Source organism: Balaenoptera ricei, chromosome 2 (assembly GCF_028023285.1).
Source record: "Balaenoptera ricei isolate mBalRic1 chromosome 2, mBalRic1.hap2, whole genome shotgun sequence".
Taxonomy (NCBI): domain Eukaryota; kingdom Metazoa; phylum Chordata; class Mammalia; order Artiodactyla; family Balaenopteridae; genus Balaenoptera; species Balaenoptera ricei.
This window is the reverse complement of record NC_082640.1, coordinates 142,058,219-142,085,915: the sequence shown is the minus strand read 5'-3', so window position 1 is coordinate 142,085,915 and position 27,697 is coordinate 142,058,219. Positions and strand designations below refer to the sequence as shown.

Below are 27,697 nucleotides of genomic sequence, written 5' to 3'. Positions count from 1 at the left end.
GATTGCATTCAGTTCGTTACATCTCTTCTTAAATGTGGTGGCCCTAGTCCTCATGGTGACTTAGCCTCACCACACTGCCTACTTCAAACAAAGCACAGAAAATCACTCTAATTTGTATTTCCTAAACAAAGTGCCACAAATCTGTAGCCCAAACAGGCTAAGAAGCACAGGAGGAATACGCTGGAAAAAATTTGAAGAAGACTTTTAAGTCTTCTTATCCATTGACTCCTTCCCCCTTATCCATTGACTCCTTCATTCATTTATTCATATTCTCTCTCTCGGTCTTTCTCCTCTGCTCTGGACAGTTCTGAATAAGTTTTATCTTTATTCCTGATTCACAGAAATCATAGAATCTTAAGGTTAGAAGGGACTTTGGAGGTCACTAAGAGGTCACGCTTCTTTCCTAAAGAAATACATACTGTCTCCCTGCAGTGGAGAAGCACACGGAGGCGTTCTGAGGCCGAGCTGCTTGTTTCCTCCCTGACCAACAGAAAAATGACAGCTCCTACCTCATCTCAAAGGGTTGCTGGGATGAATATATGCAAATGATAATGTATGCAAAGAATTCAATAAGGTGCCTGGCACAGAGCAGGTGCTCAAGAAATAGGGGCCAACCTTATTTAGAAGTTATTCTGTGCCCTGCATGATGTTGAATGCTTGCCCACCTCTGGTGAAACTCAAGCCTCTGCCTCCTAAAGCAGCTTGTGCCGTTGTTTGGGAGCTCTCACCATTGCCAGGTTTTCCTTTACTTTGAGCTAAATGAGCTTTGGCTTCCACACACTGCCCTCTACACAGATATGGAATGGAACCCCTCAACTCCAAGCTAACTTTTCAGGGAACCAATGACAGTTGTCCTGTTCTCTGCTCATCCTTTTTTCCAGCCTGAATGTTCCCCCTGGTTCTCAAGTGCCTCACCATCCTCCTTCTGCCAGCCACATCCTGACTCATTCATCTTCCTCAAAGTGTGCAGTTCCTCAGAACTGCACCCCACACTCCAGGAATGGGCTGGCTTGCCGAGAAGGCCTGTTCTGAATAAAATATTATTATACATTGCATTGTATATACAATGTATTGTTAAAAGTTTAGCGGCTTTGGGGGCAACCCCCTTGTGACATTATTCATACTGACTTCTAAGTCCACTAAAAGCCCAAAGTCCTTTTCCTGCACACTACTAATAAGCCATGTCTCCCCCAGAGGAGGTCTAGGGGATGCAAATCTAGAGGCTACACTTTTAGTGGTTTAATAGTCATCTTGTTATATTGAAATATTTTGGATCATGATTCTGTCATCAAGCTCTCACCTATCCCTCTGGGTTCACCCACAGATTTGATAATTACACCTTCTCAGTCCAGTTTACACCCCATTCCTTGCCGTGGCCACCAGCTTCAGGCAGGTGTAACCTGACAGCACCCCACCTCCATCACGCCACTTCTCTCTAGCTCTCTGCCTTGGGGCTTCTCCAACACCATGCCTGGGACACTGTGGAAAGGATCAGCACTTGCACATGTGCAAACCTGGAAGTACGGGGACTTAGCACCCTGGGGCAACCTTTGACTAAGAGGAGAGGGGAGCCCGTGGATAAATGCCCACCATGTCTGTCCCTTCTGAGGCACAGTCTGCATGGCCCCTCAGAGGGTCCCATGGGACTGAGCCCCAGTGCCCATGACAGTGACCAGCTCAACCACATAGGCTTGTGTTGGCTTCCCCTCCTTCCCTGTTTCTCTCCTCCCCAGCCCCCTTTCCTGTTCCCCAGGATCACTGCCAAAAATAAACTGCCTGCACGCCAGCCCTTGGCTCACGCTCTGCTTTCTTGGGGACCCCAGGCTAAGTCGCAGTTAATATGAATAGTGATGTAGGACGTGTGAGCCCCAAGGCACAGCACCAAAGACCTCCCTTAAGGCCGACAGCGGCAGAAGTCACTCTAACGCCACCCAGACCTCTTATGGGTGGGTGACTCTCACCCAGCCCTCCCCTGTCTCCATTTTACTCATCAAGAAATAAGGGGCTTTGTCAAAGGCTGTGCTGAAACTTAGATATGGAATGCCTACCAGAATTCCTGTAATCTGCCCAGAATACAGAAGACTCTCCGTAGATGTCAATGGTATCTCGCTTCCTTTCCTAGTCCCCCATCAAACGGGAAATGACATTAGTTCTCCATGACCCAGTCTTCCCATTCTTAGGAAAACCAGGCTGCTTCCTATTTCCTCATCCAAATGCTCATATATCAAGTTTCAGATACTCTTCTGGTATCTTGCACAGGATCCCTGTTGACCTCACATATCCTTACAAGGTACAGAACTTACTTTTTCCCTCCTTTTTGCCTTCTCAGAGACATCATTATTTATGGAGGCTTCTGATGATTCCTCTATTATTCCTTCACAACTCTTCAGAAATTCAAAAGTGGTTTTGCATCGCCATTCTACTCATGTATTTAAATCGCATATTTGGTGCACATACTCACTCAGATATAAACGTATACAATGAAAGTACGGATTCTATATGTATTTATGCTGCACACACACACTTCAATTCTACTGACAAATCAGGATAAGCTGCTTCAGAAGTTCCGATGTTGCATTTTATGGGAGGACGCTGGGGAAGTAGGAAGAGATCTCTCCCATCCGGTCTCTGGAGTTAACATTCCTGCTCTTACCGGCTCAACTTTACAGTCCATAGTGTCAGCACACACACACACACAAATCTTTCCTGGAACCTCATTTTCCATGGGACACTGATCATTAGAATGCCTGGAAATTCCAGCAGGGGCACGGCCAAAAAGCTCGGGAAATGCTACAACATAGCCCAGATCTGCCTTCCTCAATCCCAGCCTCCATTCAGGCTGTGACGATCTCCAAGCCTGGGGAAATCACAGAGATTTCAAACTGCTCTCCTTGGAAAGTTAGTGCTGGGGGGTGGAGATGGGGTTTGGTGGGAGGGGGACCATCCACTTGCCATAAGCTTTCATCTAAGTTTTCATTTGCAAACAAAAACCTTGCGATACTCATCCATAAAACCTGAAAGCCAATGCACCAATTACCTCTAAATTACCTTCCACCTCTAATAGCCTATGGTCTTTCTACTCAACGTGTGGTCCACAGATCCGCAGCAGCAGCACCACCTGGGAGTTTATTAGAAATGCAGGACTGTGTCTTTATTCCCGTCTTGCCACTAGGTTCTTCATGACCTTTTTTTTTTTTTTTTTTCCTTAGATTCCATATATATGTGTTAGCATACTGTATTTGTTTTTCTCTTTCTGACTTGAGAGAGTGTCATGGACATATATACACTACCAAATGTAAAATAGCTAGCTAGTGGGAAGCAGCCACATAGCACAGGGAGATCAGCTCGGTGCTTTGTGTCCACCTAGAGGGGTGGGATAGGGAGGGTGGGAGGGAGACGCAAGAGGGAGGGGATATGGGGATATACGTATACATATAGCTGATTCACTTTGTTATACAGCAGAAACTAACACAACATTGTAAAGCAGTTATACTTCAATAAAGATGTTTAAAAAAAAAGAAATGTAGGAACTCTGGGCCCCCCACAGGCCTCCTCAATAAGAATTTTCGGTTTAACAAGATCCCCAAGCGATCTGTATGCATATTAAATTTTGAAAACTAGTTTAAGACACTTTTATCTTTTCCTATAAGTCAGCGGTCCCCAACCTTTTTGGCACCAGGGACCGGTTTCGTGGAAGACGATTTTTCCACGGACCGGGGTCGGGGGAGGGGGGTGGGGGGGGATGGCTCAGGCGGTAATGCGAGCGATGGGGAGCGGCAAATGGAGCTTCGCTGGCTCACCCTCCGCTCACCTCCCGCTGTGCGGCCCAGTTCCTAACAGGCCTCTGACTGGTATCAGTCCGTTGGCCCAGGGGTTGGGGATCCCTGCTGTAAGTGTTTAACATGTTTCTTCTTAACACTAGTTCTAATCAAAGTAACATATGGAAGTATTCTACTAAAAGGAACCAAGAGAACTAAGTCTCATAATTTTAATGGGTAATTTTAGGGAAAAAAATTGGGGGTGAGCTGATATGTTGTTTTCCTCCTACGTTAGAAATCAGAGGCGTGTTTGGATTGCTCCTTCTTCCATTCAAGAATTCACTCCTGATGGACAATATGCACCATGCTCCCCTCTTTCTAATGTACTCATACTCATCTTTCAAAGGCCCAGGAAGGACTTCCCTGGTGGCACAGTGGTTAAGAATCTGCCTGCCAATGCAGGGGACACAGGGTTCGAGCCCTGGTCCGGGAAGATCCCACATGCCACGGAGCAACTAAGCCCGTGAGCCACAACTACTGAGCCTCCGCGTCTGGAGCCCACGAGCCACAACTACCGAAGCCCAGGGGCCTAGAGCCCGTGCTCCACAATGAAGAGTAGCCCCCGCTCGCCACAACTAGAGAAAGTCCGCGCACAGCAACGAGGACCCAACGCAGCCAAAAATAAATAAATAAATTTATTTAAAAAAAAAAAAAAAAAAGGCCCTGGAAGCCTGCCCCTTACATGGTCCAACAGACTCCCCCTATATGAGTGGTTTTCTTGACAAAACTTTCATTAAAGGTACTAAAAAGGCAAGAATCTTGTAAGCTCTAAAGCACTTGTTGCAAATGACCCACTCAAGTTTACTTCTTCCATTCCTACTTCTTGGACGACCCAACCCATCCTGTTCTCTCCCCTTCACTCAAGTCCACTTTTGTTCTCTCACTGGAAACACAGCATTTAGCAACTTTTCACGGTCTAATTATTATATATACAGATCATCCTTAGCTTACAACGGGGTTGCCTCCTGATAAGCCCATTATGAGTTGAAAATGCATTTAATACACTTAACCCACCTAGCTTAGCCTTGCCCACTTAAATGTGCTCAAACACTTTCATTAGCCTACAATTGGGCAAAACCATCCAACACAAAGCCTGTTTTATAATAAAGTGTTGAATATCTCATGGAATTTATTGAATACTGTACTGAAAGTGAAAAACAGAATGGTTATATGGGTCCAGAATGCTTCTAAGAATATCGGGTTGTTTTCCCTCGTGATTGTGTGACTGACTGGGGGCTACCACTGCCCAGCATCACAAGAGAGGACCGTGGGGCAGATTGCTAACCTGGGAGAAGATCAAAATTCAAAATTCCAGGAACGGCTTCTATAGCAGACATATCGCTTTTGGAATCGTAAAGTCAAAAAATTGTCTAATTCAAACTACCGTTAAGTCAGGGATCACCTGTATATGTGTTGTTTTACCTCCACAACTCGAGTGTAAGCTCCTTGAGGGGAATCATCACACCTCCTTTGCCTTTGGACACAGCTCCCAGCTCTCGGCTGCAGGACTTGGTGAATTAATAAGTAGTGAGGAACTTGATCCCACAGTTTCTTACCAGATACTCTTCTCCAGGTACCACTTAACAGTATTATCTATTGCAGAAAAGAAACCACTGAATCGTTTGATTGATTTTTTTCTCCCTGCTAAACCAAGACAAGGAAAACTGTATTAAAATGATGATACCTAGGTGAGAACAAAACCCTAGAACTAGCTTATGAGTCCCAAGGAGTGAAATGCTCCTACATGTAATAAAAGCAGCAGGTTCCTCTGAACTCCGGCTGGCTCCTGGAGTGCAGGCTTCAGAGCAAAGCCCAAGCCTTGACTAGCTAACCTTGAGAGAAAGCTTGGCTCCTCTTCTGAAAGTTCTGCTTTCCTTGGGAGATTCCTGCCTCAGGCAGCTTCCACAGAAGCAAAAAATAGCTCAGAGGAGACGTCTGATTCTGCATCTTAATCTATGTGAACTGGATGAACTCAGTAAGGCCTTGGAAGGAATGATTAGAAAAGATGGAAAGAAAGGAACAGGCTGAAAATTCAAAGTAGTAATTATATTTTTAAAAGAAAAAAAGGATTTTAATGAGCACCACAGCTTTCCTAGCGAATGACTTATGTAAGGCACTTCCCTCATGGATGAAAACCTCCAAATTTTACTCAGGTCAAGGAGGAGAGTATTTTCTCTTCTCTGGTGTTGTCAATTCTTATTAGAATTAAGCTTCTGCAGGATATACTGGGGAGTTTTCAGTTACTTCTCAGCCCTTCTGACCCTCATTTCACTCTCAGTTTGTTTACTTAAACATAAACAAACCAATTTGACTGCTATAAGTTTGTCTGCCTTCTACTTGCTTTGATGGGACCTATTTATAACACATACTCAGTTGCTAAAGCCTTTGAGCATCCAAGCTAAACAATCACATGCAATTTATTTGCAACAAAGATCACAAATGTGTGTGACCTGCTCCCTGTCATCCCAGACCAACCCAAAGAAAATTACAACACCCAAAGTGAAAAGTGTTTCAGATATAAAGTCCCTAGATATTTCATTCCTCAAAATGATTTCTTTTTTTCACATTCACCAACTAAAGGTAAAAAGTGTTGACAAGTTACTTGGGAAAACTGGGTCAGGGCTGTGTTTTTTAGGACTCAACATGATATAAAATAGAGTAATACAGCTAAAATATAGAAGGTGGAGCAAAGTAGACTCATATCTTTTCAGGTTCCAAGTCATCTTCAATCTCTTCCGGATAATCCTTTAAATAAAAGATGCCCTATCAGGACTTCCCTGGTGGCGCAGTGGTTAAGAATCCGCCTGCCAGTGCAGGGGACATGGGTTCAAGCCCTGGTCTGGGAAGATCCGACATGCCGTGGAGCAAGTAAGCCCGTACGCCACAACTACTGAGCCTGTGCTCTAGAGCCCACAAGCCACAACTACTGAGCCCGCATGCCACAACTACTAAAGGCCGCGTGCCTAGAGCCCATGCTCCGCAACAAGAGATGCCACTGCAATGAGAAGCCCAAGCACCACAATGGAGAGTAGCCCCCAATCACCGCAACTAGAGAAAGCCCGCTCGCAGCAACGAAGACCCAATGCAACCAAAACTAAATAATTTTTTTAAAAAAGATGCCCTATCATTTAGGAAAACATTAGTTATATAAATTTCATATTAATTAGAGGCAAATTTAAACCTGGGGGACAGAATAGGTCCTTACTGGATTGTTAACAAGTAGCTTCCAGCCAATAACAAGGTTTCATTAGTCCCATTCTACAGATGAGAAAACTAAGGCTCAGAAATTAAGTGACTAGCCCAATTCAAAATCCATACTCTAAGAATCCTCTAGACATATCCCCTCCTATGGATATAAATAAATGGTCACCTGGTAATACCTTCTTTTCCTCTCTATCTTAGTCTTTCCTTCTCCCCCATACAGCAATGCTGGAGCAACAAAGCTGCCTTGGGCTGATGATGCCACCATGTGGCCAAAATGGAAATTGTCTGAACCAAACTTTGCCTCATTTCTCCCATTTTTGCCTCTCAGAGAATCATGCATATATTACAAAGCTTTCCCAAAAGTGTACACAGACACACACATACACACCCCTTTCATCTTTTAACTTCCTTCTTCTTCCCTCCTCATTCTCAGAACACCCCTGCCTAAAAGTCTTCTTGGGTTCTCTATCATCTCTGCAGGATTAAGCCAAATTCCTTAGCTAGCAAAGTCCTGCACACACATGACTTCTGTTTTAACTTCTCTCTCTTATATCCCAGCATTCTACACCCTTTGAGCCACTCTGAACTCATTATTTCTTGCACACAACAAGGCCCTTTCATAAGACAATGTTTTTTTTTTTTTTTAATTAATAGCTACTCTATTTATTTATTTATTTATTTATTTATTTATTTTTAGCTGTGTTGGGTCTTCGTTTCGTGCAAGGGCTTTCTCTAGTTGCGGCAAGCGGGGGCCACTCTTCATCGTGGTGCGGGGGCCACTCTTCATCGCGGTGCGCGGGCCTCTCACTATCATGGCCCCTCCCGTTGCAGGGCACAGGCTCCAGACGCGCAGGCTCAGCAGTTGTGGCTCACGGGCCCAGTTGCTCCACGGCATGTGGGATCTTCCCAGACCAGGGCTCGAACCCGTGTCCCCTGCATTAGCAGGCAGATTCTCAACCACTGCGCCACCAGGGAAGCCCAAGACAATGTTTTTATAAATGCTATCTCTTCTGCTTGGAAAACACCTTCAAGCCTGCTCTCTACAATCCTTTTTACATACTGAACCAACTCCTATTCACCCTTCAAAACTCAAATATATCTCCTCTGCAATGGAGGCTTCCCTGACTCCTCCAGGCAATTAGCTGTACATTCACAATGCTCCCAGAACCTCTCCCCTACCCTTTTTATTCCTATATCTATGTTTCTGTACCTGTGATACGGTATTAGTCATTTACTCAACACTGGGTATCCATGCACCAGGCATTGGAATACAGTAAATTACCTTTGTATTCCCACTGCATAACACAGGGCCGGGAAAGTAGTAGGCAGTCAGTAAATGTTTGTTGAATGAAAAAGTGAAAGGAGACTGGGCCGGACTGAAGCTAGACTGTGCTCAGCGTGAGGCATCAGATGAATAAATTTTGTTTTAAGGCCGAACAAGTGGGTTAACCTTACCTAAGATAATCGTGAATTACAGCGGCCACAGCAAGAACTTTTAACCTGGATAAGCTTTTCCATTTATGAGGTGCCCTAGAGAAAAAGGGTTCTCGGCCAAGCACTCACTAAAAATAGAAGAAGGAAAACTATTTTTCTGCCTCTTCATGACCTTCTGGTGGCCAGGATAAGATCAGCTGGGACATCCCACTCGTTCCAGAGCCTGCAGAATCCTGGGGAAAACTGGCAGAAGAAAGCAAAGGCCGTGTGGCTGACAGGGTCTTGGTGCTATGGCCGGGTGTCAGGCCTGTGCCTCTGAGGTGGGAGAGCCGAGTTCAGGACATTGGTCCACCAGAGACCTCCCAGCTCCATGTAATATCAAACGGCAAAAGCTCTCCCAGAGATCTCCATCTCAACACAAAGACCCAGCTCCACTCAATGACCAGCAAGCTACAGTGCTGAACACTCTATGCCAAACAACTAGCAAGACAGGAACACAACCCCACCCATTAGCAGAGAGGCTGCCTAAAATCATAATAAGTTCACAAACACCCCAAAACACACCACTGGATGCGGTCCTGCCCACCAGAAAGACAAGATCCAGCCTCATCCACCAGACCACAGGCACTAGTCCCCTCCACCAGGAAGGCTACACAACTCACTGAACCAACCTTAGCCACTGGGGGCAGACACCAAAAACAATGGAAACTATGAACCTGCAGCCTGTGAAAAGGAGACCCCAAACACAGTAAGTGAAGTAAAATGAGAAGACAGAGAAACACACAGCAGATGAAGGAGCAAGGTAAAAACCCACCAGACCAAACAAATGAAGAGGAAATAGGCAGTCTACCTGAAAAGGAATTCAGAGTAATGATAGTAAAGATGATCCAAAATCTTGGAAATAGAATGGAGAAAATACAAGAAACATTTAACAAGGACCTAGAAGAACTAAAGAGCAAACAAACAATGATGAACAACACAATATATGAAATTAAAAATTCTCTAGAAGGAATCAATAGCAGAATAACTGAGGTAGAAGAATGGATAAGTGACCTGGAGGATAAAATAGTGGAAATAACTATCGCAGAGCAGAATAACGAAAAAAGAATGAAAAGAATTGAGGACAGTCTCAGAGACCTCTGGGACAACATTAAATGCACCAACATTCAACTTATAGGGGTCCCAGAAGAAGAAGAGAAAAAGAAAGTGACTGAGAAAATATTTGAAGAGATTATAGTTGAAAACTTCCCTAATATAGGAAAGGAAATAGTCAATCTAGTCCAGGAAGCACAGAGAGTCCCATACAGGATAAATCCAAGGAGAAACACACCAAGACACATATCAAACTATCAAAAATTAAATACAAAGAAAAAATATTAAAAGCACCAATGGAAAAACAACAAATAACATACCAGGGAATATCCATAAGGTTAACAGCTGATCTTTCAGCAGAAACTCTGCAAGTCAGAAGGGAGTGACAGGACATATTTAAAGTGATGAAAGGGAAAAAACTACAAGCAATATTACTCTACCCAGCAAGGATCTCATTCAGATGTAAAACCTTTACAGACAAGCAAAAGCTAAGAGAATTCAGCACCACCAAACCAGCTTTACAACAAATGCTAAAGGAACTTCTCTAGGCAGGAAACTCAAGAAAAGGAAAAGACCTACAATAACAAACCCAAAGACCCATATATATGCTGTCTACAAGAGACTCACTTCAGACTTAGGGACACATACAGATTGAAAGTGAGGGGATGGAAAAAGATATTCCATGCAAATTGAAATCAAAAGAAAGCTGGAGTAGCAATTCTCATATCAGAAAAAGTAGACTTTAAAATAAAGACTATTACAAGAGACAAAGAAGAACACTACAAAATGATCAAGGGGTCAATCCAAGAAGAAGATATAACAATTGTAAATATTTAGGCACCCAACACAGGAGCACCTCAATACATAAGGCAAATGCTAACAGCCATAAAAGGGGAAACCGACAGTAACACAATCATACTAGTGGACTTTAACCTCCCACTTCTACCAATGGACAGATCATCCAAAATGAAAATAAATAAGGAAACAGAAACTTTAAATGATACATGAAACAAGATGGACTTAATTGATATTTATAGGACATTCCATCCAAAAACAACAGAACATACTTTCTTCTCAAGGGCTCATGGAACATTTTCCAGGATAGATCATATCTTGGGTCACACATCAAGCCTTGGTAAATATAAGAAAACCAAAATCGTATCAAATATCTTTTCTGACTACAACGCTATGAGACTAGATATCAATTACAGGAAAAAATCAGTACAAAATACAAACACATGGAGGCTAAACAATATACTACTTAATAACCAAGAGATCACTAAAGAAATCAAAGAGGAAATCAAAAAATACCTAGAAACAAATGACAAGGAAAACACGAGGACCCAAAACCTATGGGATGCAGCCAAAGCAGTTCTAAGAGGGAAGTTTAGAGCAATACAATCCTACCTCAAGAAACAAGAAACATCTCAAATAAACAACCTAATCTTACACCTAAAGCAATTAGAGAAAGAAGGAAAAAAAACCCCAAAGTTAGCTGAATGAAAGAAACCATAAAGATCAGATCAGAAATAAATGAAAAAGAAATGAAGGAAACAATAGCAAAGATCAATAAAACTAAAAGCTTGTTCTTTGATAAGATAAACAAAATTGATAAACCATTAGCCAGGCTCATCAGGAAAACAAGGGAGCAGACTCAAATCAATAGAATTAGAAATGAAAAAGGAGAAGTAACAACTGACACTGCAGAAATACAAAGGATCATGAGAGATTACTACAAGCAACCATATGCCAATAAAATGGACAACCAAGAAGAAATGGACAAATTCTTAGAGAAGCACAACCTTCCGAGACTGAACCAGGAAGAAACAGAAAATATAAACAGACCAATCACAAGCACTGAAATTGAGACTGTGATTAAAAATCTTCCAACACACATAAGCCCAGGACCAGATGGCTTCACAGGCGAATTATATCAAACATTTAAAGAAGAGCTAACACCTATCCTTCTCAAACTCTTCCAAAGTATAGCAGAGGGAGGAACACTTCCAAACTCATTCTATGAGGCCACCATCACCCTGATATCAAAACCAGACAAAGATGTCACAAAGAAAGAAAACTACATGCTAATATCACTAATGAACATAGATGCAAATATCCTCAACAAAACATTAGCAACAGAATCCAACAGCACATTAAAAGGATCATACACCATGATCAAGTGGAGTTTATCCCAGGAATGCAAGGATTCTTCAATATATGCAAATCAATCAATGTGATAAACCATATTAACAAATTGAAGGAGATAAACCATATGATCATCTCAACAGATGCAGAAAAAGCTTTCGACAAAATTCAACACCCATTTATGATAAAAACCCTCCAGAAAGTAGGCATAGAGGGAACTTACCTCAACATAATAAAGGCTATATATGACAAACCCACAGCCAACATAATTCTCAATGATGAAAAACTGAAACCATTTCCTCTAAGATCAGGAACAAGACAAGGTTGTCCACTCTCACCACTATTATTCAAAATAGTTTTGGAAGTTTTAGCCACAGCAATCAGAGAAGAAAAAGAAATAAAAGGAATCCTAATAGGAAAAGAAGAAGTAAAGCTGTCACTGTTTGCAGATGACATGACACTATACATAGAGAAACCTAAAGATGCTACCAGAAAACTACTAAAGCTAATCAATGAATTTGGTAAAGTTGCAGGATACAAAATTAATGCACAGAAATCTCTTGCATTCCTATACACTAACGATGAAAAATGTGAGAGAGAAATTAAGGAAACACTCCCATTTACCATTGCAACAAAAAGAATAAAATACCTAGAAATAAACCTACCTAAGGAGACAAAAGACCTGTATGCAGAAAATTATAAGACACTGATGAAAGAAATTAAAGATGATACAAATAGATGGAGAGATATACCATGTTCTTGGATTGGAAGAATCAACATTGTGAAAATGACTACACTACCCAAAGCAATCTACAGATTCAATGCAATCCGTATCAAACTACCAATGGCATTTTTCACAGAACTAGAACAAAAAAATTTCACAATTTGTATGGAAACACAAAAGACCCCAAATAGCCAAAGCAATCCTGAGAAAGAAAAAATTTACAAACAGCTCATGCAGCTCAATATCAAAAAAACAAACAACCCAATCCAAAAATGGGCAGAAAACTTAAATAGACATTTCTCCAAAGAAGATATACAGATTGCCAACAAACACATGAAAGGATGCTCAACATCACTAATCATTACAGAAATGCAAATCAAAACTACAGTGAGGTATCTCCTCACATAGTCAGAATGGCCATCATCAAAAAATCTACAAACCATAAATGCTGGAGAGGGTGTGGAGAAAAGGGAACCTTCTTGCACTGTTGGTGGGAATGTAAATTGATACAACCACTACGGAGAACAGTATGGAGGTTCCTTAAGAAACTAAAAATAGAACTACCATTCGATCCAGCAATCCCACTACTGGGCATATACCCTGAGAAAACCATAATTCAAAAAGAGTCATGTACCACAATGTTCATTGCAGCTTATTTACAACAGCCAGGACATGGAAGCAACCTAAGTGTCCACTGACAAATGAATGGATAAAGAAGATGTGGCACATATATACAACGGAATATTACTCAGCCATAAAAAGAAACAAAATTGAGTTATTTGTAGTGAGGTGGATGGACCTGGAGTCTGTCATACAGAGTGAAGTAAGTCAGAAAGAGAAAAACAAATACCGTATGCTAACACATACATATGGAATCTAGCGGAAAAAAATGGGTCTGTAGAACCTAGGGGCAGGAGAGAAATAAAGACGCAGACGTAGAGAATGGACTTGAGGACACTGGGAGGGGGAAGGGTTAGGTGGGACAAAGTGAGAGTCGCATGGGCATATATACACTACCAAATGTAAAATAGATAGCTAGTGGGAAGCAGCCGCATAGCACAGGGAGATCAGCTCGGTGCTTTGTGACCACCTAGAGGGGTGGGATGGTGAGGGTAGGAGGGAGACACAAGAGGGAGGAGATATGGGGATATATGTATATGTATAGCTGATTCACTTTGTTATAAAGCAGAAACTAACACACCATTGTAAAGCAATTATACTACAATAAAGATGTTAAAAAAAAAAAAAGAAAAAGCGAAAGAAAGAACTACAAACAAGATCTTATCCAGGAAATATCATCAGGAAAGCCTATACTCTTCTGCTTTCCTTTTACTCAATTTATGATCTAAAAAATCAACTAAGGTATGGCATACCTATACCATGGAAACCAAAAATCATAAAAACATAGGACCCATATCTTTGCCCTCTAATGAGAGTAAATATACCCACAAGCCCTTTTTAATCTCCACAATTAATTTTGTCTTTAACACCACCATTTCAGATAATCCTTTCTCTTGTATTTAATTATAAGTAGAGTAACAATCTCTTTGCCATTTATTTACTACAAACATACGCAATTTCCCCACAAAATATGCACTGTTTTGTGAATTAATAAATTTGTGGATTCACTTGTGAATCTCCATTTATTACACTATCTCCATTGGAAAAAATATTTCAAGTTCAAATGACAAAAGCCCTAAACTAGTGCCACACAATCCATTTTTCTTTGAAGATTTCCAAGTCAAGTCAGCGGGTTCCATTTTTAGGTATCAAATGACATTTTAGCACCAAAAACAGACAGCTACAAACTGAGACTGGCCAGAAATCTCAATGTTAACCTGGGCTGGTAGCTGAAGGGCACGTATCTAAGGTTATGAGAGTTCTGGAAACAAGCCTCTACTTTAGAGATCTGATCATGACCAGTACCCACTGACCAAATCTGGAGTGAAACACACACACACACACAACACACACACAAATCCATAAGGACTAACTCAACCATGTTCTTTGGATCTCAGATGACCACGAACCTGAGGCAAAGGATGAACCAGTGAACCACTAGAATCTCAATAAATGCTAAATTTAAGAGAACAAAAAGTTAGTATCAAAATATATCCCATGGATCTCAAATAAACCATGTTTAATGTGAAGGATTATCTATTTAAAGTTAGTCCTGTAGAAAACAGAGCCAAGTTTGCACTATTAGTAATTTTTTTTGTTGTTATACTGAGGTCAAGCCCCAGATATGAATTTCTTTCTCATGCACCAAGTTTTAAAATCTCTGAACACCAGAAGAAATATGTGTTTGTTTAATTGATGATTACAAAATAAAGTAAGTCACACATGATGATTTTGGTATAGGAAACCTCAGCCAGCCAAGGAATGAGTCATTCTAAACAGCCTAGTTTTCTGAATGGGTAATAGCTTCACATGCCAAAAGAGCTCTGGAGGTTAATTACCTTGAGTGTTAATATTTCCAATGTTTATGGCATATTTCCCTCTCTTCTCAAAGAGTGTATTTTAAAATTTATCTTTTTTGGTAGTTCACGCTCATTAATGGTAAATAGCAATTATGGATTTATGTTATTACAAAGTAATGTCTGCAAGTCCGATTGAGGGTTCCTACCTTAATATTCCCAAACCTTCAGGGCTTTTGTTCCCAACTCTCGTATCTAAAGTTATAATTTTTCTGTTTCTTTCCTAGTTGTCAAGCTGTCAGGGGTCACTTTTCACCACTGGTTACAGCAACTCCTCACCCCATTCTAAATGTGCTACTCCATATATTCTATGGATCATTTTTCAAATAAAAAAAGTTAGGATTGTTATCTAAAGTAAGAGTAAGTTCTGAAAGAGCATCTGAAGTATCCTCCCAGACTTTACGCCATCTATTCCAATGCTGAGTAGGCGTTTTTGCCCCTTTCCTGGTTCTTGGCTAGGTTCCAGATACGTAAGAGAGCTGTGCCCCAGACAGGCATTCTACGACAAATCTTGATGTTCCTTATGATCCCTTAATGCAGAAGTAAACCAAACCATCACATGACCTCACTAATAAATTTCTGTCCTGGCCACATAACAAAACAAGTGCAAAGTTTCCAAGGAAGCAAAATATCCAGGTTGAAAGATTAATCCAGAAACTGGAAAATGGTCCCTATCTTACATAATGGTTATGGTTTCATATATCTACAGCATTTAGCATCATGAACAGGTAGGCAGCTTACACAAATAAGTATGGTTAAAAAAGTTTTTTTGAGGGGAAAAATAACCAAATGATGTTTTTAAACTCACAGAAGGTCAATTTTTTTCTTGGTTTATTAAATTAAAAGATTTTTAAGCTAAGCAACTTCTTCTTAATTCCATACATCTAATGGCTTCACTTACTAAACGGATGGCTGCTATGTTGGGAAAAGTCTTCTCCTTTACTCAAAGGGAAAAAATGTTGCTCTAACATTTGAGTAACCTAAGGATTAATTATCATTGTTTTAAACAGCCCCTACAAGCACTGAGGTCAAGCATTCAACATAAATCACTGTACTTAAATTCTGTGCATTCTATAAAACACAAAAGTTTATATAACCTTGCTTGTCAAACCTGTAAAAGCAAAATCAAGCAGGTGATCCAGGCTACCCTGTCACATTAAGAATGGAAGTAAAGAGGGACTTCCTGATGGTCCAGTGGTTAAGACTCCAAGCTCCCAGTGCAGGGGGGCGGGGTTCGATCCCTGGTCAGGGAACTAGATCCCGCATGCCACAACTAAATAAGATCCCGCACGCAGCAACAAAGATCCCCTGTGAGGCAACTAAGACCCGGCACAGCCAAATAAATAAATATTAAAAAAAAAAAAAAAAAAAAAGAATGGAAGTAAAGAGAGCAGGTCATCAGTTATCCTAGTTATGTTTCCACACCCTTATGAAGGAGACTGGCCCTTCAGCTATTTATAAACACAGAACTGAAAGGGAAGGGGGCCCTGCCACTGCCACCCTGGTGAGTAACCAACAGGGTGGGCTGTTAGGCTCAGGCTGAATCCCAGGGGGACCTGTGGGAGCTCCCTCGGGATGGCCCACCACACTAGGCAGCACCAGATCCTCTGGGTGCAGTCCTCTCTGGTCAGGAAAAGGACTGAGGATTTCCAGCAGTCACTGCCAGCCTATGATTCTATATATGGAAACATCCCATCCTAGTGCTTGCAGCACCATGAGCACCACACCAGGGAGGAGGAGTGAGAAGCAGGCCAGCCCTCCTCTTGCTGCCCTGCCGGCACGCTCACTTTCGTGTCTCCCAGGCCCTGCTGCCCTGGACTGGACCCTGCCATCAAATGGCAGCCCAGCCCTCTGCTGAGTCTTGCAGGCTGGCGGCTCTAACATGGAACAGCTGGAAGAGGACCCTGCATTCTTTTCTCTGTGTAAACACTGGGGGCTCTGTTCACCCTCCTGCTGCAGCATGAACTAAAGAATTTTCCCCATCCAAAATTACAACCAACAGACCTTTCCCCATCCCCCATCCTCACCTCCCACCCTCAGGCCCAGATATAATTTCAGTCTGTCACCACCCATGCTAGCAAACAGCAAACTGCTGAACCTTTCAGTACATTCACTTTCTATGCTAGTCGAGGTATCTGTAAATACACTAGCAGGGTAATAGGAAACAATTCTGTTATGTTCAGTAAAGTTTCCTGACAAAAGCATTAAGGACCCTGATTCATGCCTGCTCCCTATGAGACCCTTTCCACAAGATGTATATCAATATAAATACTGTCGTGATAGTTAAGTATAGCCACGTAGTATACGAACTGCAAATATTTTAATAGTCTATAGCATCACCTACAAATTATTCTGAAGACAGACCTCTAAAATTGGAATATCCGTGGGGAAAAATGAATAATAAAATTGGATTTTCATGTATTCCTCATACAGCCTCATCAAAGCTTGTCTTCTGAAGGGCAGTCCCAGGCTTCTTCATGTGTTGCTGAAATCCAGAGAGCCACGTTGCCCAAGAGAAGAAGAAAGGGGGTGGTGGGGGGGAAGAGCCCAGAAAATCCAGACTCTACGTGACCTGACTTACTTATTTCCCAGGAAACTGCATGAGAGAAAAATCAATCATTCATGCTACCGTAGCTACCACACGGAATGGACTGAGGGAGTTGACAGTGGGCAAAAAAACCGAAGCGGCCAGCGGAGGTTAGTGGGTGGCAGGGCCTGGGGCGGGGGCCGGTGGCGGGAGACGCCAAGGACCCGGAGGCCTCGAGGTTCTGTCGCCATGGACCAGCGGTCGGGGGGCGGGGCCAGGCCCGAGGCTGGGAAGGGGTGGGGGGGGGGGGCGGTGGACAGGACAGCGGGACGGCGGCGGCCGCGCACTTACCGGGACTGTTGGCCTCGCCTTCGAGGACGTGCAGCTCGGTGCAGTCGGCCAGCGAGTGCTCCAGGCAGAGCTGGAGGAAGCGGGCCTGGGTCTGGCTCACGCGCTTGAGCAGCGACAGCAGCGCAACAGTCTGCTCGCACTCGTTCCAGCCCTTAAACCAGCCCGCCAGCACCCCGACCTGGTCGCGAAACATCATGGTTAGGGGGCGGCCCTCGGTCTACAAAGCCCCCTCCGAGCCCCAGCCCGCCCCGCCCGCCCCAAAGTTTGGCGGAGCCGCAGCCCAGCGGCCGCCGGAGACGCGTTCCCGTTCCAAGGTGGCTCTGGTGCCCGGACGCTGCAGGTACTGCCTCGGCTCCTGCCTCTCTCGTCTGGTTTCAGTTACGTTCTGGTGGTTCTGGCTGATTTCCCCAGAGATGATGACAGACAGTAGCACGGAAATGTTTTTTGTTGTTTTTTTTAAAATTACGATTAAAAAAAATTTTTTTTCCCCACAAGGCACACCAACTGAAGAATGCTCTCTTTCCCCCCGCCTTCTTCTCGCAGCTTCGGGATGGTGATTTCCGGCGTCCCGGGGTCTCTCCCCCGCTGGGCGGCAGCTCGGACCCTTCACACCCGCATTCCCGAGTGGCGATCACCACTGGAAGGAGAGAAAAGGCTGCAGTGAGACCTCGGCCAGCGAGGGAGCGCGCCCGGGAAACGAGTGCATTAGAGGGGGTGGAGGGGGGCGCCCCGCGGGGGGTTTGGTCCCCCAAATTCCGGCCGCCCCCTCCGCAGCCGGATGCTGGAGAGGAGCTATTCCCGTTCTGGGAAAGGCAAGAAGCCTCCTTCCCAGGTGCGTGAGGAGACCGCCCGGCTCCCTGTTGCTGCCGCTGCGAACCGCTAGTGCTCCCCACACACCCCACCCGGGGTGGCCTCGGGGACTGTGCCTGCAAACGCCCGCACCAGCAACAGATCTTTCTCGCGCAGAAAACTTGCAATGCGGCTGCGGAGGGGCGCGGGGGTGGGGGTGGGGGCTAATGCAAAGCAGAGGCGGAGGCAGCAGCAGCCCGAGTTCCTTCCTCCTCCTCCTCCTCCTCCTCTCCCTCCTCCTCCTTTGCCACCTCCTCCTCCCGGAGAAGCAGCCGAACGGCTGCAGCTCCATCTACAGCAACAGCCAGCATCTCCACCGCCAGGCGCCCCTCTGGATTTAGGCCGTGAGCAGCCGCGGCAACAGCTCGAGACAAAAATAAACTCTCCCCACCCAAAGCTCAGCGTCCAGCGGGCGGAGGCGCAGCCGGAGCCCCGGCTACCCCGCGCCGCGCCGCTCCAGCCCACCCGGGAGGGCTCCGAGGGCCTGCTTCGCCCTGAGCGATCAGATGTGTGCGTGCGTGTGCGTCTGTGTGTGAGTGTGTACGCGTGTGTGTGCTGTAGGCATCCTGCCCCCGCTGCCGCCGCCTACGGGCGGGTCTGTCCGGCCCACCGCCTCGCCCGCGCGTCCCAGGCCGAAGGCAGCACGGCTACGGGCGAACGCCGAGCGCGGAGACAGCCGAGCCTACAGCACTGCCTCCCCCGGCGGGCAGGGCGGCTCCGCGGGAACTGCGGCTCCGCGCCGCCCGCACACGCCCCTAAAGGACCGCAAAGAAGAAAAGTTCGGTTTCGGGGGCTCCCCCAGTCCTAACCCTGTTCGGGTGGCAGCCAGCGGGCGGCGAAGAGAGCCCAGCGACTCAGCCAGCCTGCGAGGGGCGGCTCGCTCCCGGCACCCTGTTTCCCGGCTCTCAGAACTTCCCGGCTCCCAGAACTTCTCCCCTCCGGAAAGGGGACCCAGTAACCCACGGGCCCCATGCCTGAGGCAAAAGAGAGAGGGCGCTCACCTGGGAGAGGCTCATCCTGGCGGCTCGCGGCCCCAAGCGCGGGTCCGGGACCGCAGCGGCTCTCAGCGAGGTTGGGGGCGCCCGGAGCGCGGGCTGTGGGCCATGCCGTCGGAGCGGGCGGCGCTGAGAGAGTGCGGCGCTGCGGGTCCGGGCCGCCGCCGCCGCCGCTCCTGCTGCCTCCAGTGTCGGCTCGCGGAGGACTGAGCCGCCCGAGCCGGAGCTCCCCACATGCTACTGATTAACATACACCATTACATCATGGGCTTGGCAGGGAGCGCCCGAGAGGGGGGGAGAGGAACCCGGGCGGCGGCGGCAGCGGCGGCAAGCGGGGGGAGTCGGGGGAGGATCCCCGGGCTCGGCCTGCGGCGAGGGTGTGGGGGCGGGCGGATTCCTAAGTGGGGACCAGAAAAGGGGAGGGGAGCGGAGAGGGAGGAGCCTGATGGCGCAGAGGGGTCGGGTTGGAGGAACGGCCGGGCGGAGGGAAGAAGTTTGGGGAAGGGGAGGGGTCCAAGTGAATGCCTGCCCTCTGCTGCCTGCGTGTTCCGGAGGGGCCGGGGTGCTCGAGACGCCGGAGTGCGGGCCGGAGGGGACCCAGAGGGCGCTTGAGCGGGAACGGTGCTGCCACCGGCTCCTCGTCCTTGGGAATGTGGTTCCCCGACTCGGGTGACCCCTCGGCCCAACTGGGGCCCGGGGGTGACAGAGACCTGGGGTCAAGGGCGCTGGAAGCGTGGACGGGTTCCGGGGGTCGAGGACGCGAAGGGCGGAGGAAGCCGAGGGGCGGTACGCAGTGCTGGAAGTGCCTGGACGCCGGACGGCCCGGGTCCGAGGAGCGCGAGAAGTTCCCGGGCTGCTCACCCCTCGCCCGGGTCGGACCTTGGATGCCCTTTGCTCCTGTGGGCGGCCTCGCGGCTAGCCCCACACCCCTCTCCGGCCTTTCTCTCCCCTGGGGAAGCCGCCTGACTTCTGGGGCCAGCCGGGGAGCTACACCTGGCGTCCGGGCTGCGGCTGCGGCTCCGGCTGCGGGCCTGGAGCGGAGAGGAGCGCCGCCCCAGGCGGCAGGGAGGCGGGCGAGGCCACCTGTCAGCGCGTCTGAGTCGCCGGGCTGGGCAGCCTTTATCTGGCCCTGCAGAGTGCACGAGGCCGGGCAGGGGGCTTCAGAGGTCTTCGCCGCGCACAAGAGGTTGGGGGTGGAGGTGCAGCGCCGAGGCCAAGCAGTTAAGGGAGGGCTGGGAAAGTGCCCTCGGGTAGTCTCGAAAGTAAAGGATTGGTTAAAAATACCCTAAAACGTAACAATCGCTGTGCCTTCTAATAGTAATCGAATATTCACAGGAGGACTTGATGACCAAATCCAGGCTGTCTCTGTGTTTTCAGTGAACAGTGAGACCTGGAACATTTCTCCAGCAACTTGAGGAGAAATACTCTTTATAAGAGTACTTCTGATAAATTAGTGAAACCTATGCTTCAAATCCTGCCTTCCCTACTCTGGCTAATACAGTATTTCTGAAGATAAAGTATCTGAGATATTATTCCACTGATTTACCACTTCCTTCTTTAACTCCAGCATATGTTCCTGGATTTTCAATCATTTCTTCCTTCCGTCCTCAAACCTAGTTTCTGCACCGCTTAGTTCCTGTGAGACATGTGACAGCACCTAACCAGCTGTTGGAGTATTGAAAGGTCTTGTGGAGCTGCAAAAATGTAGGTGTTACCATTAAAATAGGGTGTGTGAATAATTTTCTTAAGCTCATCATTAACCAGCCAGGAAAGGTATCTGCATAATTTAATGAATATTTTGCCCTAAAAACAATTCTAGATTCAGTGTTTTAATTTTGTTTTGTTTTATTATTACAGAGGCAGGAAATCTTGAAATATTTTCTCCAAAACATTATTATCATTAGTACTTAGTAATAACTTCTATCAAGAAATGGGGAGAAGGTTTAGAGCATGGTCTATCTCAGTATATACCTTGCTATCAACTGCAGCCAAAGCAGAAGTTCCCCACCTGGGGATTTTGGAAGCCTCCAAGAGTGATTTTTTAAAAGAAAGTGAAAAAAAATCAGTTTCATTAACTTATTTATTGTCACCTGCAGTTTACTAAGCGAATAGTAAAACTAAGAAACGAAAACAACAAAACCTTGAGGCAAATTGAATTCTGCTTAAACTGAAGAAAGAAAATACTGCCACCTACTGGAAAAGTGTACTTCTTACAGCAGCCTGTGACCTAAGAAATGATCTTGATTTAGCTAATTTTTGAGCTATTTTTTAAAAAATACAAAGAGGAGCATGACTCATGAGTTGCCAGCCTGCCTTGTTTTTGTGGGTTCACAATACTTGTGATTTCCCTCACCTCTGGGCCTTTTCCCTGACTGGAAACGGAGTGGAGATAAAACCCAGTGATGCTGCTTCACTATTCCTCACAGAGTGAAGTCAGGACTGAAGGAAGGAAAGTAATACTATCAACTAAATATATACTTTTGTCTTAAATATGGACTTTCCTATTCGAACCTTTACCCAGTTTTTATGGATAATTAAGAAGTGGCGGGGCTTCCCTGGTGGCGCAGTGGTTGAGAGTCTGCCTGCTAGTGCAGGGGACACGGGTTCGAGCCCTGGTCTGGGAAGATCCCACATGCCGCGGAGCACCTGGGCCCGTGAGCCACAACTGCTGAGCCTGCGCGTCTGGAGCCTGTGCTCCGCAACAAGAGAGGCCGCGATAGTGAGAGGCCTGGGCACCGCGATGAAGGGTGGCCCCCGCTTGCCGCAACTGGAGAGAGCCCTCGCACAGAAATGAAGACCCAAAAATAAATAAATTAAAAAAAAAAAAAAAACAGTGCCAGGATTAAAAAAAAAAAAAAGAAGTGGCTTTGGGATTGACATGTACACACTGCTATATTTTAAATGGATAACCAATAAATTTTTTTTGTAAAAAAAAGTGGCTAACAAGTACTAAATATCCACATGACTTGGAGTTTTAGAGCAAATTCTAACTTCCAAAGAACAGTTGCTTAGGCGGTAATCTGGGGGGAATGGGATTTAGGTGAGCTAGAAACATGGCTGGCAGGCAGGGAAACCATTTCTTGGTTAATGGAGACAAGCCCAGGTGCTTCTCCGTACTCTGTACTCAGTAAAGGTGCAGAACCACTGATGAGCATGGAGGCAAGAGTAGGCTACTCAGGCCAAGATGTAGAGAAGGAATTGACTATGAGAAGATTAGACTTTGGGGCTTCCCTGGTGGCGCAGTGGTTAAGAATCCGCCTGCCAATGCAGGGGACACGGGTTCGAGCCCTGGTCCGGGAAGATCCTATATGCCGCGGAGCAACTAAGCCTGAGCGCCACAACTACTAAAGCCCTTACGCCTAGAGCCCGTGCTCCGCAACAAGAGAAGCCACCGCAATGAGAAGCCTGCACACTGCAACGAAGAGTAGCCCCCGCTCACCGCGACTAGAGAAAGCCCGCGAGCAGCAATGGAGACTCAACGCAGCCATTAATTAATTAATTAAAAAAAAAAAAAAAAAGATTAGACTTGGGTGACTGAACAGAAGTGCCCAGGAGTGAGGGACTTTGAAGACTGATTGAAAGTGAGCCAAGCTGGCATCTGCATCAGATAGAACTCTATCTGTGTAATATTTGCCACTGGGCTCTAGTGTGCTTCTTGAAGAGCATGCACAGCTACAGTAAAGTGGTTTTTGTGTTAAGAATATTATTTACAAATAATTGTAATGCCTGCCCTCATAAGGTCTGAAAATAACTGGCACATTACTTGGCACATAGGAGGTACTTGATAAGTATTAGTTTTCCTTCTTTGTAGGTACAAATTAGAGTATGTTAATTTGCCTAATTTACATCTTGGGTCTGCCTCACATAGAAGCATGCTTTTTCATTCTTCAAAGACATGCCCTCTCAAAAGCCATGTAATAAGGCCGAGGACAGTATTGCCAGGGCTTGAATCAGGATTCAAGGGGATGAAGAGAGAGATGTGGAGGAAGAAGCTGCAGAACTGGTGACAGATGGAATGTGGGAAGGCTAAATCAGGAGTCAGGTCTGCTAAGATAGCAACAGTGAAAGGCAAGCTGGGTGAGGCCCAGGAGCTGTGGCTTAGGGAGACTAAACTTGAGTTCAGATCTCATTAGAAGAAGTTCAGAAATATCTCAGTGTTGGCAGGGGCACACATTCAGATAGGAAGCTGGTGTTCTGTTAGCCCAGGGCAGAGTGCTAATGGCCAGCACCAATTTCCTATACCCCTAGCACGTTTTTATACTGACGGGATCGTGGCAGGTAACTGGCCCAGGGTAAACCTGTCTGGCCGAGCCTCAGGTAAAGCACTGGGACTCTTGAGGAATCTGCTTTCACTTTTCACTGAAGTTCTTACCACTCTCAGGATAGTTTTCAAATTTTCTTCAGTTCCTCAATTTAGAGAATTTTTCCAGAAAAAAAAAGACTTCTTAAACCCAGTTTTAGGTAAATAGAATGCCACTACCCAAAGGCCATACCAGGTGTGATTAGTTACTCTTCAGGAGTCAAACAAGAATATGAATTGGATGGACATGCTGAATCCATAAGGAAAAAGGTCTTTTTTTTAAATTTTGGTAAAATATGTATAACATAAAGTTTACCCTTTTAACCACTCTTAAGTATAAAATTCAGTTGCATTAAGTACATTCACATTGTTTGTGCAACCATCACTAACTATCCATTTCCAGATCTTTTCCATCTTCTCACACTGAACTTCTGGGCTTGTTAAACAATAAATCCCCATTCTTCCCTGCCCTCAGTCTCTGCTAACCACTATTCTACTTTTTGTCTCTATGAATTTGTCTGTTCTAGGTACCTCATATAAGTGGACTCATACAGTATTGTCCTTTTGCGTCTGGCTTCTTTCACTTAGCATAACGTTTTCAAGGTTCATCCATATTACAGCATGTATCGGAATTTTATTCCTTTTTAAGGCTGATTAATATTACATGAAGAAAACTTTTGAGACAGCTTTCTCTAGAATGGAGTTAGATAAGAAAGGTGACCTCTAGTTTTTAGAATGTTTAGTCAGGTACACTGTCTATTTGACTGATTTCTAAAGAGTATAATCCAAACCAATTAACTGGTACTTAAATAAAATATAAATTCAAGCAATTGAACCACAATTTCAAACACAAATGCAGATGGGTTCACACTTTTTAAAAATAAACAAATGTGTGAAATATTAAATTATAATTTTTTACAGTAAAACATCTTATAAGGCATCATAGATACATTTTCAAATAAATACAGTCAAAAGGTTAAATGTAAGTGCTGCAAAACTACTCCTATTTATAGGATTTGTATAGGTCAGGATTACAAAAGTAGGAGCTTAGACCTTTTAGAGGGATAACTTGTCCCAGATTGGCATGAGAGAAAGAAAGTAAAAATTACTCCTTGTAGAAGTCATCAAATCCTAATTCTGACCTTTGTTGTTGATTAAAGAATTGCCAGTATCTTTTCCAACTGCAAGTGCAATTGAAATGTGTCCACAGTTTTAAATAGCTGAAATTTTTTAATGTACAAGTCTAAAGTCATATTTCTATAATCTAAACAAAGATCAGACTCCCCTTCTCCAATATTCTTTAAAGCAACCTCTGTGATGAGAATATTCCAAGACTGCTGGCACCAACAACTTTCTCTTTACCAGGTACTATTGTTGCATAGGATACATTAAATATTGATTAATCCCACATTTTTCCACATCCTTGGAATATCCCCATTCAGAAAATTTATGAGAAACTGCCTGGTTATACATTTAAATTTTACTGCAAGATTTCTCAGAGCCTTCATTATGCTAACGTTCATTGTGCTCTTCTGGAGAGTACAGTATATGGCAGGTCCTAAAGTGACTTGAGCCCAGAACACATTCTTCCTAGGTCTTGTAGTATCGTGTTGCCTGGGATATGTTTTGGGAAATGCTGGGTCTGATAATGGGTTCAAGAAAAGCAATAAAAATGATGAAAGAATTTAAAATTGTACCCACAGTTCAATGTTGAAAAAAACCATGTGCTTTTCATACAATGTAGTAAGGTGACTAGTGATTAAGAGCACAAGCTTCAGGCAAAACAAAACAAAGCAGAACTGGATTCAAATCCTAACTCTACCACATAGTAGATGTGTGATATGGGCTATTTAACCTCAGCTGGTCTCAGTTTTCTGTCTACCATAGTAAACTGAGCCAGGTATATAGGAGGTAATATCTAATTGCTATCAATTAGAGTAGCCAGGAGAGAGACAACACCAATTATTTTATCAGAGATCATGCATATAAAGAGTTGGTAACTGAAGAGTCGAAAGGAAAACATGAAGGTATCTCACAGGTAGCAACTGCAGGAAGCAGCTACCATCCACAGGGCTAGGGAAACAAAATGAAGAAGTTGGAATTATAAAAACTTAGAAGTTTGGAGGACGGGCCCTCAGAGCTGGAACGCTCAGCCCTCTGAGGAGGGGGCGTTGCTAGGCTGGGGCTGGCGTCCTGAGGTGGGGGTGAGGAGGCAGGTTTGGCAAATGTTGGGAGGACTGCAATCTGGATTCAACTGCCGCTCCTGGAATCAACCACCATTGCCAAGGTAAAGAAGCGAGGCTCCGGCGATGCTCACAGGGACAGGAAGCCAACGTGAAGCCCACAGGAAACAGACAGGCAGGAGCAAATCCCTCCTTCCTCCTGTCTTCCAGTTGCCCTCTATTGCTCCAGTTTGCAAAGCCTCATAGGGAGCCCCCTGGCAAAGCATAAATGTGGTTTGCAGAGTGTCACCCCAGCATCACAAAGCCGGTCGTAGAAGGGTGGGTTTGCAGCTGAGACGCAATAGCTTAACTGTTGGCACAAATACAAAGCGCTCAGAGCAAGGAAAGTATCTGACAGCTATTCCTCCTCCCCTAACCTGACTAACTGACTCAGTCCTATGCCTGGGGCGGATTTGCAGAGTTTCCAAAGGACCTAGCTACAGTAAAGAGAGAGGAGAGTAAATGCCTGGAGGTTCAACTAAATAAATAAAACAAATAAGGTAGGCTTAACATCATAGCTCAAACTTCTAACAACTAAAACTGAACCCCTGGTTCTGCCCCCTTCCTCCCTCCCCAGGATGCATTCCCCCTCAGTCTTTGAAAATTGCAAGTTGGACAAGGTTACCTCCCTTCTTTGGCTCTCCAAGGTCTTCCCACTGCACAAAAGACTATCCTAACTCCTGCCCATGACAACACTTGCCCTCTCTCCAACCCCAACCACATTGCTCCTTCGCGTTTATTCACTTCTAGTCACATAGGCCTTTTCTCTCCCTCTACTACCCAAGCTTTTTTCACTTTGTGCTTTTTGTTCCTTCCATCCAATATGCTGTGCTCAGGCTTTTTTTTTTTTTTAACACCTTCATTGGAGTATAATTGCTTTACAATGGTGTGTTAGTTTCTGCTTTATAACAAAGTGAATCAGCTATACATATATATTCCCATATCTCCTTCCTCTTTCATCTCCCTCCCACCCTGCCTATCTCACCCTTCTAGGTGGTCACAAATCACCGAGCTGATCTCCCTGTGCTATGCGGCTGCTTCCCACTAGCTATCTGTTTTACATTTGGTAGTGTATATATGTCCATGCCACTCTCTCACTTCGTCCCAGCTTACCCTTCCCCCTCCCGGTGCCCTAAAGTCCATTCTCTACTTCTGCGTCTTTATTCCTGTCCTGCCCCTAGGCTCTTCAGAACCCTTTTTTTTTTTAGATTCCGTATGTATGTGTCAGCATACAGTATTTTTCTCTTCACTCTGTAAGACAGACTCTAGGTCCATCCACCTCACTACAAATAACTCAATTTCGTTTCTTTTTATGGCTGAGTAATATTCCATTGTATATATGTGCCACATCTTCTTTATCCATTCATCTGTCAATGGACACTTAGCTTGCTTCCATGTCCTGGCTATTGTAAATAGAGCTGCAATGAACATTTTGGTACATGACTCTTTTTGAATTATGGTTGTCTCAGGGTATATGCCCAGTAGTGGGATTGCTGGGTTGTATGATAGTTCTATTTTTAGTATTTTAAGGAACCTCCATACTGTTCTCCATAGTGGCT

At 44.9% G+C, this 27,697-nt stretch overlaps 1 protein-coding gene across 7 annotated transcripts in view; it reads right to left on the bottom strand.

The window, feature by feature from the left end:
- The window catches only part of SAMD4A (sterile alpha motif domain containing 4A), a 224,759-nt gene extending 204,807 nt beyond the window's left edge, over nucleotides 1-19,952 (bottom strand). For 3 of the 7 annotated variants that reach the window (XM_059914267.1, XM_059914271.1, XM_059914268.1), the window contains exons 1-2: nucleotides 19,623-19,950; nucleotides 17,773-18,409 (exon numbers count right to left, since the gene is read on the bottom strand). In XM_059914267.1, the coding sequence (XP_059770250.1) occupies nucleotides 17,773-17,968 (196 nt within the window). In that variant the 5' untranslated portion in view covers nucleotides 17,969-18,409; nucleotides 19,623-19,950. Of the gene's footprint in view, nucleotides 1-17,772; nucleotides 18,410-19,622 lie in introns of all 7 variants that reach the window. The other 4 variants (XM_059914270.1, XM_059914272.1, XM_059914273.1 and 1 more) reach the window with 3 other exon arrangements.
- Between the last annotated feature and the right edge of the window lie 7,745 nt (nucleotides 19,953-27,697).